The sequence below is a fragment of the Convolutriloba macropyga genome, chromosome 5 (genome assembly GCF_964194025.1).
Source record: "Convolutriloba macropyga chromosome 5, txConMacr16.3, whole genome shotgun sequence".
Taxonomy (NCBI): domain Eukaryota; kingdom Metazoa; phylum Xenacoelomorpha; order Acoela; family Convolutidae; genus Convolutriloba; species Convolutriloba macropyga.
In genome coordinates, this window is record NC_134472.1 from 70,400,912 (window position 1) to 70,423,034 (window position 22,123).

General features: G+C 33.6%; 1 protein-coding gene across 4 annotated transcripts in view; it reads right to left on the bottom strand.

Annotated features, from left to right (window-relative positions):
* LOC142339605 (gamma-aminobutyric acid receptor subunit alpha-2-like) overlaps nt 1-22,123 on the bottom strand; it is a 160,507-nt gene that overhangs the window by 27,515 nt on the left and 110,869 nt on the right. For 2 of the 4 annotated variants that reach the window (XM_075389757.1, XM_075389758.1), the window contains exons 4-5: nt 21,176-21,379; nt 5,885-5,923 (exon numbers count right to left, since the gene is read on the bottom strand). In XM_075389757.1, the coding sequence (XP_075245872.1) occupies nt 5,885-5,923; nt 21,176-21,379 (243 nt within the window). The remainder of the gene's footprint in view (nt 1-5,884; nt 5,924-21,175; nt 21,380-22,123) is intronic. The other 2 variants (XM_075389759.1, XM_075389760.1) reach the window with 1 other exon arrangement.

Sequence of the window (22,123 nt, forward strand, 5' to 3'; positions counted from 1 at the left end):
CTAATTGATTTCAATGTACTCTGTTGCCAGAATTTGAAACCGCCAGTTTTGCACATGCAACCGTCTGTTTTAGCTCTCTATGTATATATTTTTATGTATATATGTATGTATGTATATGTTTGTATGTGATGAAATGGGTGGGAGAGAAAGGGGGCGGAATTAGCATTAATTATTCCTAATACTCCATTCAGGCTGATTGTAATTCTCCATGGCACCTCGCAATTTCCACTATACTCTCTCTTTCTATCCCTCACCCCACAACCCACCTCCCCCCCACCTATCACTGCATCCCATCAGCCAAACTACACGCCCCTTTTTTGACCAGCTAAACCCCAACCCAGTTATTCGCTGAAAATCTTATAAAAACACCAAAACACGCAACTACCCCCCCCCCCCCCCACAACCCCCTTTCCTAATTTTGCAGGCTGTACTTGTTCACCTGTTAACATCGAACCGCCCAATCCCACAGCGCTCATTAAACAATAAACATCAACTAAATGACCTCTAAACACGATTCTACATCTAATAATACAAATATAAACTATGATGTATAGTAATTTTATGCACTTTTATCAAACCAAACCTACTTTTTGAATAATTTTTTATCCGTAATTTTGGGCAGGCTCTTTTCCAAAATATCCACCCCCCCCCCCCCCTCCTCACGGTTTGGGTAAGTTTTGTGGCTAGATTTTCCTATTATTAACAGATGGGGGAAAACGTTATTCTGGGAAAAGAGCGTTAAGTTGGTCACAAAATGATATTCAGTATTTTTTAAAGTTAATCGGTTAGCAATGTTTAAGCTAATGTGTTAGCTGTATTTGTTACCAAGGGCGTATATCTGTGCAGTAGACATAAGAGAAATAAAGAGATGAATATCAGCTATAATTGATTCAAAAAATTAATTCCTTTTTTGAGAAATTATTTATCTGTTAAATGTTTTTAATATTCTGCAACCCAGATTTTTTGCTTTTTCTTAATAAACTTCAATTTTTAATAATGTAGAAGATATCCGAAATTAATCTTACAGGAATTCTGATTAACCAGCTAGCTTTTAAGATCTAAGAATTTAAAGTTGAGCAGTAGAACTGTGATAAGACGCAGAACTTCCTGTTGTCCTGCCGTCGATGTCTGTATCACAAGCAGTATTATTAAAAATCATAATTAATAACTAATTAACCAGAGCAGTAAATCAATACCACAACTCAAAATCATGATTTGTCAGCTGGCTTAATGTGCAAAAGGGGGTAGAAAATGGGGAAGGAGAATAAGTTATAAAGGTTAGGTTTTCTCTTATAAAATTGATCATGATTTTGAGATTATGAACCCAGCGAGTCTGTTCTCTGTGTTTTGTAGACAATCAACCGGACAACATACCCGGGTCGAGGTCAGAACAATTTTATAGGAGTCTCACTTTTATGGTTGCAAGCGTTCTCCGTGACTAACTTTCAGAGTAATTCAGTACTGAAGAAAAAGATTTTCAGAAAAACTATTCAGTACTGATTAAGAGCCTAGAACTCGGAGTTTAATTCAGAGCAATTTGTTTCAATATACCAAAATTCAAACCCAATTTCTTGGTTAAAACTGTCAGCAAATTCTCCAAAAAAATCTAAAAAAGCATTTAGAGTACCAGTACGAAATTATTAGCATATTTTTGGCGATCTTAAACATTTCTCCTGATTTTTCAAAAATGTTCCTGAATTTTTCGTTAAGGAATTTTCGCATAATCTATTTTGAAACTTTTCTGAATCAGAATGCAGAGTTGATGTTTCTGTGAAATAGTTCAGAATCACTCCTGATGCTAACTGTATCTGGTATGAATGAACGCTAGAGGCATCTAAAGTGATGAAATGCTGATTGAAATGAGCTTAATATGCCGATGAGTCAAATAAGCTGATTTTGAAGTCTTTCAGCTTGGTGTTAGCCTAAATTTCTCCACTGTTTCAACTCATTTCTTACAAACGTTTCGAACTCAATTTTGACTTATTTTGCCTGATTAACCTCATATTTTGCAACGCTCATATTTTTCAATTCGCATGGAACAATTTTTTCAGAAATTTTTGTCATATTTAAATGTCTTTTAACGAAAGCCACGACGCTGAAGAAAAATAGAGACTGGGAAAAAGTTCGCAAAACTTAACGTATTTTAGAGATGATTTCTACTATTTTCTGTGAGTTTCAATTACTTTTTAACAAATTTTTGAAGCCGCAAATTATTTAAACCAAGCTTTTTGTAAAATTCCTAAACCCAAATAAAAAAGCTGCTGCGTCAGTGCAAACCTATTTGGCAAATAATGATTACTAAGAACCGTTTTTCTTTGCAAGCCTCTCGTAGGCTTTCTGACTGAAAGCCCGAAAAAATCAGTTTTAATAATTGGTAACCAATTTTTTATGCGTCTTGGTACTCAGCTTGAGAGGAAATAAAATCAACGGCGGGTTATAATAAGCGTAAAAAGATATTTTTTACAGAGAATTCTTATCAACAATTTTGCTAATTATTCCACTCCTCACTTGTTCAGAATATGCTTCAGAACTCATTTCATGAGCTCAAATCTGATTGTTTCAACCTAAAGAGAAATATCTTCAACATCTGTTTTTGTTGTGTGGCAAAAATCTTGCAAATATTCAAACTTATTTGGACCAGATATGGAACTTGAGGACGAAGAATACTCCTATTATTATCGTTGCAATTAACTACGAACACGTTTTTGGTATTATTTTTAATTTAAATGCCAAAAATGAATGCCTGAAAATTTTGTGTTTGTGGTTTTTTCACAACAAAATCCACAAAAACGTGCAACAACTTGCCAAATACGTTGGCGAAAAAACTGAAGCAAAGATATTTTTGATCTCCTAGGTCAGCACATCCTTCTTTTATGGGAGTTGTCCAAAAAAACTGACTTTCTTGATCGGTCTAAAAATGCACGACCAAATTCTTTACATGAGGCTAAATGGGCAAGCTGAACCCAAACTCCTAAAAACTTCCAAATTCATAAAACTACTTGATTATATTCCTCATTGCGAAAAACTGGTTTTTGTTCTCCGATTTTAACAACATCACAGGATTGAATAAGCATCCCTTTCTTGCGAGCTTTGCTTCTAGTTACACTAACAATGTTCATGAACTTGGATTTGCGTGCTTAAAACCAATTGGCCACAAGAAAAAAAACAAAAAGCCCATAAGAAAGAAGTTTCCGTTCAAATCCAGTACTTGAAAAGGGTTGTCTCCAAGCCCCTTCCTTTTCTATTTCTTTCCTCAGAGTTCCATATTTTTTCAGTAAAAACACATTTGTTGTGAATCAGTTTACCTCATGCTCAGTTAACAATTCATTGCTCGATTTCTAACACTAATCATCAAACAATCGTTGTTGTTTTTTATACAACTAATGCAAAAACCTATCAAAATGCAAAAACTGGAACGATTTATACTTTGACGGTTGAAAGTGTATTTTCTCAAAACCATAACATCTAGTGCTGCTCCTTAACGTAGCTAAACGTTCCTGTAATTAAACTGATAAAGTTTCGACAATCAGCTGGCTATTTGATTAAAAAATGTAATTGTTAAGATTTGAGGTCAGCTGAATTATAGACAATTGATCTCACAACCGAACGATGCCTTCTCAAATATCATAATTTTTTCAGACACTCTAACTGTCAAACTAATGCACAAGACAAAGTTTTTGAAAACGCTTATGACTACTCATATTTGATGTTATAAATGTTTCAATTTTTCACGTAAATTAAGCAGATATCTCATGGAACAACTACATACTGTCTCTACTCTAGTGCGGAGTAGATCATTATGTTGTAGGAGTATTGCAGCTTCTTCTGGCGGATTCTTACAAAACAATGGATCTTGTGGTAGGAAATTTTGTCAGATACCTTCAAGATTACCTTTTTCTGCCAGAAAATCAATTTTTCTGAAGATAATCAATTTCTTGTAGATTCGTACAACATAATCATTTTCCGGCAGAAATCTTGCAAGATAGCCATTTTTTGGTAGGTTCTGCCAGATAATCAATTCTTTGGCCGAGTCTAGAAGATAAACCGCTTTCAGGGAGGACATTGCAAGATTATAGTTTTTGTGCCAGATTGTGGAAGATTACGATTCATCTGCCAGAGTCTGACAGATTCCTGTAAGATAATAACCCGGTCTCCACTAAGGTAAACTGGAATATCAATACTCGACAAATTTTTGTATCAAAAAGTATGGAAGCTTCAACGTTCCACTTAAAGGAACATTGGTATTTTAGCTTATAAAAGCCAAATCTTAGTTCATGTTTTTGTTCCTCAGAGATAAAAAGTTTTTACAGCACAATATTGCTAAAAACTAAATTTGGCAAAGCAGTAAAAGGGTTAGTTATAAATACAATACGACAATTAAATATGATTTTCTTAGTAGAAAATTATTGCATGTCTCTCAAAAATTTACTGTTATACAAGTTAAAAGTTTATCTTGTAATAATTGAAAATTATAGAAAGTATTCTAAAAATATGAGATATTCTAAAATTGATGTAGTTTTCAAGATCTGACTGGTACATTATAAAGTAGGCCTCTATTGTGTAAGACCGTGCAATATGATAACAAAAGTTTTGACAAATTACAAACAATTCAAAATATAAATTTTCAAAGTTTATGTTTAGAAACATCAACAGCTCTTTATGATAACTGTCAACTTAAAAGTCACTCCATTTGAAAATGGCCTAGTAAATGCGCTCAAAATTTTTCGATCGTTTGTAAGCTATTAAGAGTGACAGGTGGCGGTCGTTAACCAAGACGTTAATTTCAGTACTTCAAAATTGGTCTTCTTCTTTTGTCATTTGTGTCAGGAATTGAAACTAGAATGGGCGTACTGTAAAATGTCGACAGAATATATTAGTAGAACAAAAAGGTCCTTAAATCTATATTCTACTACAAACAATTTAAGAGAGCAGACTCGCGAGATTCTTACCTTTTTTGGAAATTCGGGGCAAATTTGCCAGCAAATTGTGCAGGAAAAATTAATTTCGATTTAAATAATTCATTCATTTCATCGAAAGAAACTAATTTTTTTTCGAGATTAAACCATTTAGGTTTTGAGTTTCCGCACTGTGGAATTAATAATGAAACAATTCTCCTGCACAATTTGTGGAAGACATTCCTACCCCAAAGAATGGAATAATTTTGGGGAAGATTGTCTGGTTACAACAGAGATCAAATAGACAAAAAGCGACCAAACTGAGAAGAAAGTTAATTATTCTACCACATGGCAAAATAAAAACACCTTGCGGAACACCACCAAATGGTGAACCGCAGGGATCACGGTCCCAAATAGCCTAACACGCATTCAGTTTTTAACAAGCCAAAGTCAGATTTGAATTCTTTTTTTTTGCATTACATTCCGATTTTTGCTTCAGGAATCATAAAAGCAAATAGATCATATAGTACAATTGTTTACAATTGCTTTACGTGAAGTGTTATGAATGTCAGACTATTTGAGGCGGTAGATTAGGACAATCAATTTCCTCCCTCCCATCCTGAACGGAAGTTTTGTTTTTATGAACAAAATAGTGAGCGCTTTTTTTCTGGAATTTTAATTGTCATGTTTTTTGCTTATAAAATTTAGGTTACGATTTGAATACAGAAATACTTTCTTCTGAAATTTGTTTGTGAATCTTAAGAGCTATAATTAGCTATTGAAATGACAATGAACAAATAGTACGATTTATAAACGTGTCCTATAGATAGCCTATAATAACGGGGAGGGGAGGAAACGATTGCGTCTGAATAGAGAAGAGCAGGGGAGGGGTAGGGGGTTGATTTGATTGGTTGATTGAAAGTAGACGAAGAGAGAGATTGAACTGGTACGACAGACAGACAGACAGACAGGAAGTGTGTGCGTCTTACCGCACTCTACACTCGGCTCGCAGTTCTGCTCTTAGGAACCTACACAGAGAACAATCACAACTACAGCACAGAGGACAAATGGGCACACAGAAAAAGAGGAAAGGACAGAAATGAGGATGCTCGCCTCTAGGCGAATGGGCCATTAGCAGAATGAGAAAAAAAGCCCAATAATTCCTCCTCTTTCATTGATCAGTCTGAAATGTATTCTATAAAACGCATTTTTTGAAAATTAAAAAAGGCATTAAAAATTTTTACAAAGACATTGATTTAAGTCGACGTTTGTTACATTTTTGGCCCTTAAATTTAACCAATCAGGCTGTTGGCCAATGAAAATCAAGCATTGAGTTAAAATTCTCATTTTTATCTCATTCTGCTTTCAACACCCATTTGTCTAGGATTCGTAGCCCCGGATATAAAAAACGTGTGATAATAGCAAGCATTCAGTTGCACTATTCTATGTTGTAATAGAGTGAATGAAACCTTAAATGTCTGAATAATATCTTGATAAGATTGGGTGTGCTATTGATAAGATCCATGATAAAAAACATTCAGATATGAACAGAAAAGCAAGATCTTTGAAACAGTTTCGAGCAAAAGAGCTTTTAGGAGATCTTATCAACATAAGCAAATATCTTTCAAGAAAATTTGAATTACGCAGCAAAATGCACATTTGGCCTTGTTTGGCCGATTTGACCAAATCTTGGACAAATGATGCAATACCTCGTCACATTTGTCCACGATTTAGGTTACTAAATTCCATTTTTTACATTCAATTAGCCTACAGCTAGAGTTTTTGATTTTATTAATAATGATTTAAGACGTAGGTCAGAGACTAGGTTTTGTTAAATACCATATTATAAGTACGTTCAAAGAACCGATTTGCATTTCTAGTCCGCAATTATTAAAATGAAGATCATTTGCCTAATTAAAACTGAAAGAAGTTTCTTTGATTTCTCCTTAATTGAAACCTTATCAGCAGTTTTCATTCAACGACAGCTCAAAAGTACAATTTGTGAACAAATATGGCGAATATTTTCTCAATTTTGAACTAAATTTGCCTTGCTGTCGTTGTTTTCCAGGTGTCCCATTTTTTCACCCCTATTCATTTAACCCCCTATCATTTAACCCCGATTTATTCACCCGTAAGAAATGCGGTGTTATGTGTTAGAAAATCGAGATATTGAAAGTGAAATTATATCTTGAGATATGCATAGTTTTGTTTGATTTTCAATACAGAAGCTACTGAAGTGACCAACGTAAAACATAGGGCGTTTGAGAACCTTTCAGTACCCTTTTTGACACCAATGGAAATTCACACGCCCCGACCTTCAAAAATAGTTATCTTGTAAGAATGCTAACTCGCGCAAACTGGTCTTGCAAGATTCTGAATCCTTAGTTAAAAAAAAATGCAAATTCTTACAAGTTTTAAGCTAGAGCTATAAAAACATACTCTACTTGCAATTCTATTGAGATAAATTTTGTTCATACTTGCTTAGTATGGTTTTATTGTCTAGTCAAAATACTTACAAGAAATGAAAGAAACATACTATATCTTACATGCAAATTATTGATCTAACTAAATTAGTAAAATTTAACCCTCATTTCTACGGTTCCTGCTAAAGCTTTCAGGAATAAAAAAAATCAAAATTTCGTTATTGCGAGTTTGCAAGACCACAGAATCTATCTTTTATGGAGAAACTGAAATCACAGTTGCTTCGGCTTTTTGGAAACTGGGCATCGAAGGAGTTGTTGCCTGCTTTAAGCATTGTTGGGGAAAAACACTTTCGAGGAAAAACACAAACCAACTATTTCATGAAAGACTTTAATTTAAGCGGAAAATGTTGTTTTGCAAGTTAAAAGCGATAACGATTTTCAAAATCAAAACACCAGAAAACTGACAAAAATAGGTGAATACTAATAACGAAAACTAATTACAGAGAAAAAGAAAACCCGCTTATCGTTTTGGTTCTGAAAATTTTTGCATCCTTCCTTTCAGCATTCGCTTCATCGGTTTATCGTAAAATAAGTTTCGATTCTTGAATTAGATAATGCATCATGATATGCAATCCCTTCCCCTATGAGTTCTTTTTCAGAACAAAATTCCAAAGTATTTTCTCAGTAAATCTTTCTAACCCTAACTATGATTGGCATTAAATTATTATGCATCTGGCCAGATAAACAATCAAAACAAGTAGTTTTATTTTAAGTAAGAATAAGTAAGAGTTAGTATACGAGAAAACCAAAAAAATCTTCCAATTTCTTATAAAATCCTACAAGAATCGATAAAGTACGGCAGATTAGTTTTTTTGTAGATTTCTTATTTACTAGTACTGAATTTGTTCCAGTTATTACGTTCGTAGAAGATAAGTATGCTTGAATATCTGAGGGCGTGCATTACCACAGAAAATAAAATGCTTTATGCTAGACCCATAATCTGGTTTAAATAGTATAGCGCCTACATAGGGGATGATTGTTGAATGCACTTTTTATCTACTCTCAACTTTACTGTCAATTTGGTCAACCCGGGCAGCATCTTTGACTGAAGGAAGTGACCAAAGCGGGGGTACGGCGGGTCTGATTATCTCAGATAGTTCCCTCTTTCCCAAGCAAGGCACCCCTATTTTCCTAGTTCTTATTAGGTTTGGAAATTACATGAGCCATAGTGGGGGGGGGGGGGGGGGCGTGATGTGTTATTTCAACAAGACACCCGCCTTCCCCCAGCAATGTGATGGTAACTGAAATTGAAGAGCGAAAGGGGTCGGGGGGGGGGGGGTGGATTTAGGAAAGATCTGAGATGGTACATATTATGGCATGACTCATCGCTAAATGGGGCTCTATAATTGATAAATTCAGTCCAATAGTTTCTCACTGTCGCTTTTTGTTAGGATATTTAAGGTAGTATGTTTATTTTTCTTGGATCTTTTCCATTTATGTCCCAAAGTTTAGTGAGGACATATTTTTTGAAACCCCCCCCCCCCCCCCGACGCTTGTTCTATAATAACACATAATGATTTACAAATTTATAACACGCGTTTTGTAATGGGGAGGAAGCATGACGTATTGGGGGGGGGGGATTATGGAAAAGGCCCAATTTTTTCCGCAACAGAGATCTATCAAAAACAAAGTGGGTGTTTTTGTTGGTCTCCCAATGATGCGTTAGCGAAACTATGAAATTCGCGTAATTGCGTGAACAACTTTCCCGGGTCGAATTCGAATGGTTAACTTGTAAGAACTTGCAAGATTCTTGCAAGTTCCTACAAGTTAACCATTCGACTTACAAGTTCTTACAAGTTATTCTTAAATTTTTTTTACTCTTTTACTACATTTTTATGGCAATTTTCCATTTATAATCAATCATTAACTTCATTTTTTCAATCTGATTTTTAGTTTTTACTGAAACTTAACCATTCGGTCTCGACCCGGGTTTTCATAAACTGGGTTATAAAGAACACATCCATAGGGTTATTCTAATTTACATAAAAGAGAAAGAGAGAAACTCGAGACAGGACAAATCTACATGCCAAGTGTGACGTAAATGGAGGACAGATAAAGGAGTGAATGGTTTTTCTCTAATTCAAGAAGGTGCTATCTAACTACCTAGGCAGAGACTATTTCGTTATTGTCTGCAAAACTATAATACAATAATAGGATTGTTTGACATTAAGTTTGGGTTTAAGATTTGATTACTAAACGCGAAATACCTTGTTCAAAAATCGAACAGTAATTCTGAAGAACTAGGACGCTGGTCTGAAAATACTGAAAACGTCACAGATTTCCCGTTCAATTTTGAATCATTAGGTAAATGACAAACTCAATTGCAGACAAAATTTATTGCGTATCTTTAAGTATCATTTTTAAAACAGCTTAAAATAGATGAAAATTTTATGATTTTCTCATAATCTCATAAGTCAGCCTAACTTCAACTACTCTTTCAAAAAACAAAAGCAATGATATATGCTATTCAACAAAAACTTTTGGTCGGAGCATTTTGATAATTGACACTGTTAGAAATCTATAATTTCATATTAGAAAATAAGCTGCAGATTAATATCTGAGAGCAAAATATTTCGACAAATGACACTGAGGACAGGTTATGTGACCTTACCCATATCATCCACAATCATATATTTCAAACGTTATTACTATAAAGATTATCTGCTTGAAAGTATTTCTTGTAATGAATTAGTAAAAGTTTAAAAAATAAAACCGCTAATTTTTCATTTTTGGTTAAAATGAATTAAAACAAAAACATAAAAGCTAGCAAAGATATTTGACCATTTGAGTTATAGTCAGTATGGCTCACATGTTCAGTATTATTTTTCAAAAAGTCCCTTCGGAAAACTTAGCGCGAGGGAATATACAAATCTTAGTCAAAACAACATCAAACGAAGCAGAAAAAGGAAAAATAATTTTTGGGAGTCACACAAAAAAGCAGTAATTTCGAAATTCTGATCAGCAGTTTTTATTGACCATTAAAAAATTCATTTGAAATTGATAATCAAAGGGAAAAATAAAACTAAAAAGCTGAAAGAATTTGATTATCAAAAATCTCGACAAAAAATTTGTTTTCGAGCGTGCAATTTTTCCTATGAATAAAGGTTAAATTATTGTGGATAATATATTGGCGCTCAAAAACGGACAGGCGTTTATCTTCTGTATAATCCCGGACTTGAGTCTGAGAACATTTCAGCGCTGAACTAGTATATTTCAATAGTAAAAACAACTTATTTCGGAAACATAGAAGCTCCGGAATATTTTAAGTTTATGATTATATTGAGCTCATACAGTTCAGCCAGGCTAAAATTATCTTGTTTAGTCTGAAATTTATTGATACCCAAAATTAATTCTGAGTAAAATAATGTCATACTTTTGTAGCCTACAACTGGTAATTACTATAAAAGAACACAAACTATTTGTACATCTAGTTTGTAAGCATTTACCACAAAACCCTTTTAGAGTAGTGGTTGCGAATCGCAGGGCAAACTAAATGTTACAAGTACCAACGCGGTAGTTCGAATTGCACATAAAACAAACCTTGTTGGCGGGAGTTAAGCTGAACATATTATCTTTCATGCATTAAAATTTTACTCAAAAATCAAGACTGGACAGTGACATGAACAGAAGAGTACAGGCCACCCTAAGAAACAGAATGTCTCTAGACTGATTTCGTGGTGATTTGCTCTGCCAGCAACTCCCGGGATGTTAACGTTGCTATTACAATTTAAAATAGTTAACCGCAACACAAATTAGAAACTTTTTATGTCTTGATGCAACAACAACAATTTGATAGTTGCTGCAAACTTGAAGTATCAAGATCTTGACAAGCCATGGTCTCCACGAGGCATATTTTGTAAACATTACAAAAATGTTATCTCGAAAAATGATGGAACAAATTAAAAATTAATCAATAATAGTTGAAAAGAAGGGTAACGGGAAAAACGGCAGTTTTAGACAATTTTATGCACCACAATTATAACAGCAAAACAGCGAACTTTTTATTGGTTAAATTAGAACAGCAGTTTTATTTTTTTTATAATTTTTTGTCATAAAAACACAATCAATGGTAATCACAGCCGGCAGTGAATATTTCCCTAAAATTACCAATAGATCAATTTTCAATATTTTATAGATAGACTAACAAATTTGTTTTCATGAGATGGCATAAATTTTCTACTGACAGAAAATAAAGAAATTATGTTGTTTTGAGTCTTTTAGGTCAGACATGTTAAGCATAAAATCTCTTGGCCAGGGTTTCGAAAACATTTATTGTAACCCACTTATGAATAAACACATTTTTGCCTGATTGAACACAGTTTGTTTTCTCTAACTTATCCCATGTTTTTGCGCTTCAAAAACAACACCGGCCAGACATGAATTTGGTTATCTGAAAAATGAATTACAAAGCACGATATAGAGATTGCGGAGTGGGTGGGGGGGGGGTTGGGGGTGTCTACAAACAAGAATAGTTGTTATACACAAAGATAGGATAACTTGTTTGCGTAGCGGCAGGGGTAAAGAGTATGGTATGTGTTTCACAAACAAACGAAGAAAGTCTCATAATCACAACAAATATATAGACCTGCTTCAAATCAGCCAACACAAACAACAGTTTCGCAACGCTTGTTTTCTTAAAAACGCAAGGTTGTTCACACTCAGCATTGAATGTTTCCCTAAAATGACCGCAATTTAGCTTGGGGTAGTTTTTAACCTTGTTTCTGGTCTTTCGGGAAACTAACATTTTCCATAAAGTTCCATCAACTTCCTTATTTCTTTGCGTCAAAAATGGGATCTGTCGACGTGCTGAATTTAACGAATAACATTACGGTTGATTGGTTATTTTTACGGTTTTCTTGGATACAGGGTGGCCATTGAGGATGTCTTAACTTTCTCAAATAAACCTTTAATCAACTTTTTTAGACAAAACAGATATTTATTGCGTCGAAACCAGACAAAATGAGCTTAACAATTCTACGGATGTAAATTTTATCAGTTCGAAGAATTTGTCTATAATGTTCTGCACTACAAAAATATATTGTTTAAAAAAATTGAAAAGAGAAAAACAAACTGGATGTTGACAGCTTTACAGTTTGTTAAACAAAAATCAGGCTGGATCATAAACTAGCAAGAGCTCAAAATGCTTCATTCTATTAAAAGTAACCTTCTTAATATTAGCTTTCCTAGAATTATTTTCCAAAAAGTTCTAAAGTACTACTCATTTTTTATTTACAACTTATTTCAAAGAAATTCTTTGTCATAATTCTTATTAAACAATTGATGAGATAACGATAGATATTCCGTTCGCCGCAGACCATTCGTTAAAGTCATTAAATTAAAACAGTTTTAGCTAGTGTGCAAAAATTGCAAAAGAGTTTTCTTTTATCAAAATTTGTCTATTCAGTTTTTAAAATAACTAAAAACTTTGTTGCCTGACTAAGGGACTAATGCACGACGTTTCCATTTCCCACAGCAAAAATATATTAATAAAATTTGTCAAAATGATTTCTACGATTTTGATTACAAAGCAGAGGTATACCCCAAAACTTCCGCCTTAGTAAAATTGGCTCGAAAATTAGATACATACAATGAACGAAATTAGGAGACATCCTTTGTATCTTAAATTTCGCAAAAGGGTTCCGCCAATATTGCAAAATAAAAGAACATTCGGTGTGAAAAATAGGTAACAAATCTTGAAGCACGTTTCCGCTCAATTTAGGTATCTATTATTTGCGGGTATTTTGAGAATGCAATAAGCATATTAATAAAGATTTAATTGAAGCTTTCAAAGCTTTAAAGTGCTTTAAATACATGCAAACACAAAAACTGATTTTTTCCAAAAAATCCCTCGCACATCAAAGGCTTTGTATATCAATGTGGGACTGGCCAATTTTATAAAGTAGTATTAAATAGTACTAATAAGGTAGTAAGTAGTAAAAAAAAGTATTATAAGTAGTAATAAAGTGGAAATAAAGTACTACTAGTAGTAATAAGTTAGGCTTAATTAAATAATTAGTAAATAAGTTAGGCTTAATTGCGGATTATATGCGAAATCGAGCAACATTGCATGCGGAAAATTGATACATAAATGGAGTAGATGAGTGATACGAGCCGTGCGAAAAACAGGTTATAAAGTTTGTACTCTTATTTCGCGACTAGGATTAGGTCATTTTTGCGAACACGGGTTGCTAATTTCCCTTCCATTTTGCCGGCTTCTGTTAAAGTAGCTATTTTCCGCAATATTGTTCCATTTTCAATGTATTAACATATTAAAAAAAGAACACGAGATACACGCATCGGGCGTATCTGCCCGTGACGATTTGGTTATACCTCTGCGTCGTAATGTTCTGTGGAAGTGCTCATTAAGCTGCAAGGTGCGTTTCAGCTCTGTAGAATAGGAAACCTAAATTACTAAAAAACAAAAAGGAGACTAATCTCAATTTTCTCACCCAGTGAAACCAATTTTAGGTTTGATTTGGTTTTATCTAGAAAACACACGAACACCTTGCAGAGAAGATTTTTTCTGGAGCAAAATATTTTACTATAAGAGCAAATTTTGTCTGGTGCAAAATATTTTATTATAAGAGTAGAATGATGTCAAGAGGAAAATATTTTATTATAAGTGCAAAATTTTGTCTGGAGCAAATTAGTTTATTATAAGTGCAAAATTTTGTTTAGAACAAAATATTTTATTATAAGAGCAAAATTCTGTCTGAAGCAAAGTATTTTATTATCAGAGCAAACTTTTTTCGGAAGCAAATTATTTTATTATGCGAGCAATTTTTTTCTTGAGCAAAATATTTTACTATAAGAGCAAAATTCTGTCTGGAGCAAAATGTTTTGTTATAAGAGCAATATTTTATTTTGAGCAAAATATTTTATTATAAGGACTAAGAGGGGAAACATTTGCCAACTTATAATTCTCGCAAAAGAGGTAGCCAAAAATTTCCAAAATATCATTTGCAACTTCATAACGAAGTGTTGAATAATAAAAATGACTTTCCAGGCAATTAATTTACCATGGAGTTGAAAATCAAAAATTTACCTGAAAAAAAAGGGAAGAATTAGAGTGCTGAATTGACATAGAACTTTGAATATCAAAATTTGAAAAACATTCAACTCAACTTTTCAATCGGCACATTCACGTTTCTCGCTCAATGAGGAAAAATTCAGCAGTATCAATTTGATCGAAAGAAAGTGCATAATGCCAATTGGAACACGATGAGCCAGATATCCTTCAATTGCTGAATAATAGTTGTCATGCGGTTCAGAAAACAAAATTGGGATCTATTCTGTTCCCCCCCCCCCCCCCCTCCAGTGTTTTTTATGACCGCCAGTTACAATTTATATGTTGTTATATAGCAAATTACTATGTAAGAAAATAGCACGTGCGCCTGGGGGTCATAAAAGATTTATGCCCACTAAGCTGGGGGGGGGGGGGGGGGAACAGAATAGATCCCAAAATTGACTGAATCATTCGAAGAATTGCAAACCCAACTAACGATTAGCGCTAACAATGCAAAATTAACAGGAAGCAAGTATTAAAAAATACGATCAAGAGGTTGAAAAACTATAACAACCAATAAGCCTTTCTTTCAATTTTGAAGTGACTGTTATGCACCAAAATACGCGCGGTCGAAAATCGGAAAACCAGATTCGGAAATCAGGTTTGAAAAGAAGTGAACCAAACAACAGAATGAAACAAGCAGAGATCGAGTGAAACGTTGCGCTTCTTAATTGGCAATTAAAACTTCCAAGAAATCTTACCACAGTTTTGTAGAGAACTGAAAGCGAATTTTGTAACAATTGTAACTTGCCTCTCGTACTAGATAGTATTCCGATATTTGCATGTTCCTATTGTCATCATTGTATGTCATCTTAAAAGTTGGTGAGATTTTTTATCTGGGAAGGTTCAATGATCGGATCTATTCCTGTTTGCCCCCCCCCCCCACACACACACACCTTAATGAGCTTCTATTTGTTACGCCCCCCAGGAGCACGTGCTATTTTCTTACATACTAACGTGCTATATAACAATAAATAGTTTGTAAACGGGGGGGGGGGGCAAAACAGAATGGCTCCCAATGATCAATGAAGCAGCGTAAAGATTCACTTGATATCCATTTAAACTTAAATTTCACTTAAATTTTAGACCATCTCTAGCTTATTACAGATTTTTTGCAATTTTGTACCGCCCGTTGATATGATGGTTTTGGGTCGAAATTTCTGAAAACACTTTTTTCAGCAATTGGCGGTTTTTTTGGATCATCGGATATTAAATTGCTTCATGAAAAAACTTTAGTTGACCCCTGGTCGAATCCGAATGGTTATCCTGTAAAACCTTGCAAGACGATACTTGGTCTTGCGAGCCTTCTTCCAAAATCTAGGAAGAATCTTGAAAGATAACCATCCGACTTGCAAGAATCGTGCAAGATAAACACTTTTAGCGCAAAAGCCGTCCTAAATCCGAGTCTTTGACTCAAAACTCTTAAAAGGTCGCAATATTTCAATGTACACAGATCCTGGGCGTCGACAAAAAAGCGAAAGACAAAATAAACTTTGAAATATTTATCTATAGTTTTGTACAAAACTGTAAAAAAAATTGATTATTGTTTTTTTTTGCGTTAAAAACATAATTATAGTGCTATCTTTTGAAGCCCTGAGAAAAAAAACACTTTCTTCAGTATCACGTATACATTCACGTAGCTATATTGGTTCCTAGATTTTGTTTAGCATGAGAACGTGAAACACACCGCCTCTATTAAATCCATATTTTAAATTCCACAACGATTTCCTTGCAACCATAATCAAGTACCATAATTTCCACATGACAGAACTCGTTGTTTTGTGTTTGTGATTAGCGTGTCTCTTATACAAGGCTGTCAAGAGGCGATCGTTTTATGGTTCCCTACAATGGCTTTTTTGACTCACTTTAGCGATGTTACTGCACGATAAGCTATTACTGAACAAAAAAAGCTGTTGTTTGGGTTGATAGCCAATTGCTGACCATCGTTGGCATTTAAATGGTTATAAAATTTTGGACTTGAAGTGTCCTCAAAAACGGTCATTTTCATTTAACAAGCCGAGAATTCACTAAAAAGTTAAAAACAAAACAAAGAGAGGGCCATTTCCTGGAAAAACGGTGAAGAAGTTTCTGTCCCCCCATTTTAGGCCGTTTTTGACCCATTTTTAAAGCGCGAGAACAGAGGAATCCAAGAATTTCTGCAAACACGGTTGTAGTCATTTAATAAATTTTTTTTTTCATTTTTAATACAATTGAATTCCTACCATTTAAATAATTTGACGCCTATGAAAAAGTACTATAACGTTTCTTTAAATGAAACAAATGAAATTCTGACATCAGAAGTATCAGGCCGTTTTTTGTACCACTAGGCCAAAATTTTTTGAAGTTATCAACCTGTTTCAATTGTCTGATAGGTCAAATTTTAGCCCAAGGGTACTTATTAAAGCAGACAGAGGGTTGTGCTAACGGGAACCCAATTGAGGGGGGATTTGGGTGGAAATTCCAGGGATAAATCCATGAGTAAGAGTGACGTTGATCTTCGGAATACAAACTACCTTATCATTGATTTGTTATTTCGAGGAAGCTCCCGATTTCTGCCAGGAAATTAATCCAATTAGGGGGGTATTTTTAAAACAAAGACAGGGGGTTGGGAACCGGTTAATATTATAACGTTTATACGGTACTGAAACGGGATATTACAGCGATTATTTTTAATACAAATTATTATTATAACCCAATAACTAGTTATTAACCGCTCAAAATAGTTCATATGCTACAATGACCCGAGGTAAATATCAGAGTTTAAACAGAAGGATATTGATCAAAATTACTGACGTGATCTGATTAAATTTGGATAAACAAATTAAAACAAAGTAATCTATACCCATGATAACACAGAGACAGAAATCTTAACCGACTAAGATAACTCAAATTATTTGAACTTAAGAGAACATTTTCGCCTGAATGTTGGCTCTCTTTGAGATCACAAAACAATGTCGATAATGGTTAGAAATTTGGTTCAGTTTTGCCAACTGTAGACAATAAATGTAGAAATGCATATCTTTGACAATTTGACAAAGTTCTGATAGTTGTTAGAGAAGTAACAAACTGCGATAAAGAGTTCCAATATTATTATTTGTCTATCGACAGAATTAGCAAAATGGGCGGGGTCTAACTTTGAATGAAAAATTCTGACGCTGCGTTAGGGTTTTGTACGGCGCCCCGAATTTATAAATGTTGCGCCATAATTTTGCCAAGAAGTATAAAGACTGGTTGTTAATAAATTTCTTCGAGTTCCCTTTTGCTTATTAGCTTTGCGAGACGTCATTCGGGCGGTAAGATATCTATTGAAAACTTCGGTAATATTTTTGTGGTAAAAATTTTTAATTTTAAAGAAAATTTAATTGAAGAAATTCACAAATCAAAAAAATATTACCTTAAAAATTTTAATAAGTTTATTTTTGCCAATTTTGTTATCAAGTTTTCAGATGATAGAAAATTGCGCATTTCATCAAGCGATGGTAATAATCATATTGTTATTAGATATACACTATGGTACCAAAAAGCTACACGCTTTTAGTTTTCGAGTTTTCGAATATCTAGTAGACAGACAGTTTAAAAAGTTTTCGCACACAATAAAAAAGGACGTATGAGTCAAATTTTTTATGCACTGCACTTTTTCCTAAAGAACTATGTCTTTTCGTCAACAATTTTTTATGCAATTTTTCCAAACGAACTCTGTCTTTTCGTAATTCAGTAAATTAAAAAAAAATGGAGGACCCCTATGAAACTTCAAAATTTCAACTTTTCTTCCCGCCTAAGCGCAAAATCAAACGTTTTGAGAAAAACAATGCTTAAAGCGCACAATTTGTGCTGTACAGATCCTTTTGTTACCATGGTGTATTTTAATCACAAATATTGTGATTAGCTAGATAGCTAGGTTATCAAGATGGGAGCTAAATTGTGAGCTACATGTGTGAGCCACAGAAAATTCTAAACTCTTCTAAAGTAATGAAGCATCTTAATTTTTTTGGCAAAGGTGGAACTTTTTTGCTGAGACTATTCAGAACAGTTCAACTATGAGCTCATTTGAGCATGCATATATATATATATATATATATATATATATATATATATATATTATAACAATTTTTGCCACTATTTGGAACTATGAAAAGATAGGTAGTCTCTGTTAGCCTGTTTAATTTCTCTTTTTTATAAATTAAGCTTTTGGTTGTAATGCTTTGTTTAAAAAATTGCCCGAAAATCTCGTGAACCTGCATTGCAATCATTATTCTTGGTAAATAAAACTGATGACAAGTCAGTTCATGTTCAAGTGAACAAGATCAGGTAATGGGAAAATACACTGTCTAACTCCAAAGTTTTCTGTAGTAGCATTAAGCTTAAAATCTACAGCAATGGCAAAATACAAAATTAACAATTTCAACAGACAAAAATCAGAAATCTTACACTATCAGATTGTAAAACATTAAGAACTCAATCATTTTAAAAATCAAATGTTCAAAATTTCTTAGTTTCAGAAATTCTTCGCGATGTTTGCCGTCACAAAATTAATCAAATTTCACCCATACAAAAACGAACTTTTTAGATTGCAATAACTAAATATTTCAAAAAGGGCACAAATCAACATAATAGTCCTGATTAAAATTTAGATTTATTTTTTACCACAAAATTAAAGGTTCCTTCGAACTGGATTAGTTACTTACATTTTCTCATACCACTGGAGTTTTGGATGTTATATGAACAATTTTATACATCTTTAATAATGTTTTTGCATGGTGAAAGATCAAGAGTACCATCTGCAGAAAAATATCTCAGCCAAGAAAAGAAAAAGTTTTAGCTAAACTGAGCATATTGACATCCGAGCGCATTTGATTACGAAACTAGATTCAAATATCAAATCCGTTTTAACGGAAGCCAAAATTTCTACTCCAATTGCATTTTTCTTCTTTAAGGAATTTTGTTTCGGAAACAAAATCCGAAAACAATAGAGGGTTTTAAATGGAAACCATACTGATTGTGCTGCCCTATTCATTGTTTTTTTTAAACACGCAAAATAAATTTCTTACAATGTGGTCTTCTTACTAGATCCTCATCAAATACAACCAACTCTTTTTGATGGAAACACAATCATAAAAAATCAATTTTTGCGTGCCTAATAGGCTTAATGATATAGTTGTTGTGCTTGATGTGTTGCTAGATCAACATTTTCATTGGCTTATCAATTGAGGATACTATTCGTCAATTATTAGCCTTTGCTAAGTAGCACCTTTTTTAAGCTTCTCTTTTTTCGCGTAATTGAATATGTACATCTTCCTCATTATTAAAAAAAAAAGAGCATATAACGAAAGCCGAGACAATTTTGATTGTTATCCAAAAAAATAGTGGAATTCAGATAAGAAATAATGACAACTACCAATTAGACGTGAGATTATATTTAAATTTCTAATGGATCTAATGGAATTCGAAATCAGACCTTAAATCTTAAATTAAATAACTGAAATAAAATCTCACATTTAATAACTCAATCTAAGTACGTGGATTTAAAAAAAATAACTTTCATTATATAACTTTAAATGGTTTCTTTATTTAAATAACTGTGCTGAGTTCAAAATTGCGCTATTATTCAAAGTCCAGATGATCCGTTGATATGTGTGCCATAACTGTTGCTATCTGAACTGTTATGAAAATTAGTCGATTGCACCCCATCGTATTGCACTTTTTTTAAAAAGAAAAATATATTTAAAAAAAAATCTTTTAAGATTCAAATGCTTAATACAAATCTGATCAACTATGGTTTTGTTGTATGACCTGATGAGTCAATACTGATATATTTGTCACATCATCTATTTTAACTATTAAAAGAATTTCTTCAATTGCAAATTGTCTGTCGTTTTCAACTTTTTATTAAGAGTTTTTAATACTCACTCTTTCTAAGATTCAAATGCTATATACAAAATTCTCTTCAACTGGTTTCATCACATGAATCTATACTGATAAGTTTGCGTAATATCATCTGGTGCTGATTTCGCTAATTAGGCAAATTGATCAACTTTAAAAATCGTTTTTTAAGCCTCTAATTAAAAGAATAAAATTCCACAGTTGGATTTAGAAAATTTTAAGGCTCAAATACTATATACGATATCTCTAACTATAGTTTTTTTGTATGATCTGATCAATGATCCATATTGGCCGGTATGTTTGTCATATAACCTCCCGGGTTGCTCGTCGTACAGGTAATCCCGGTAATCATACAAGGTCATCTTTGATTTGTACGATGTCCTAGTAATCATACAAGGGTCATACAATTTTTTAAAAGATGCTTAAACAGTCACAATTGTCACCCCTTTCGGCTTAAGTAAGTTGAGTTGAGAGTAAGAAGTAAGATGATATCATTTCAAATTATCCCGAACACGGTGATGGATTTTCCTGGTTGATGTTTGAACTAATAAAGAGAATTCGTCAATTGTAAACTTTCCTTTTAAGGCTTTTTTTTAAAAAAAGATTAAACTTCTGGTGAGTTTTGCTGTGGTAACTTTATCAGTAGTGTAAGGTAACTTCTTTATTCTGCAAGCTTAATAGAGGTACCATCCTATGGACAGGCTAAGGCCTTTTTGGTGACCTCTCGAATGTGTTGTATATCTATACTCTAGTTCGGAAAAATTATTATTATTATTATTATTATTATTATTATTATTATTATTATTATTATTATTATCATTATTATTATTATTTTTTGTTGTGTGGAATACCTGATGGATCCGCTGATATGTTTGTCGTATCTGTTGCTGGCTCCAGATCCTAGAGTGAGCATGGTGAGGACTGTGGTGATTCCGACGGATGCTCTGGCTGGGGTGGCAGTGCGGGAGATCCAGAAGGTGATCCAGGACAGGGCAGTGATGAGAGCACTCGGCACAAATGTCTCCACTATGTACACCAGGTACTTCCTCTTCAATCTGAAAAAAAAAACAAACAAATAAACAAACAAACAAAAAAACAAACTCCACTATGTACACCAGGTACTTCCTCTTCAATTTGAACACAAATAAACGAACAAATAAACAAACAGACAAACAAACAAGTAAACAAACAAACAAGTAAACAAACAAACATCTTCAATTTATTCCCTTGAAGAGTAATTCTATATTTATTCATTTAGGTCGCGTGGGATGTAAAATAGAGATGTAATTGGAATAAATAAATTGAGATTTATTTCGGCCACTCGCGTCTCAAAATTAAAGGAAATCTTTTCAATATCACTAATTCAATATTTTTTACCGTCGTTTACAATCTGAAACAGGGGGGGGGGGGGGGGGGGGGCTTGGTAAGGTGCGTTTGCATATAATGTTCCGACCCCACACTTCAACATTCCAAGCTTAATTGTCATAAATTCATTTGGAAACAAGCCATTTTAAAGCAATAAAAACAATAGGATAAGTTGACTAATGCTTCCTGAGAAAGTCAGTGAGATCTGTCAGATCAGAACTGAGACTAAGTATTAAGACAAAAAATAACAAGTTCAGACAATAAGTGACTTTTTTTTAAAAAAATTGAAAAAACACATGGCGTCAATGCCCAATAAAATAAAATATTATCATAAAACGTCGATGGGACCTGTTATAATTGTTCCGACCCACATGTGGGGGGAGGAACTATATACTCAAATGGGTTTTTTTGTTCAGACAATTTCGGCCGATCGA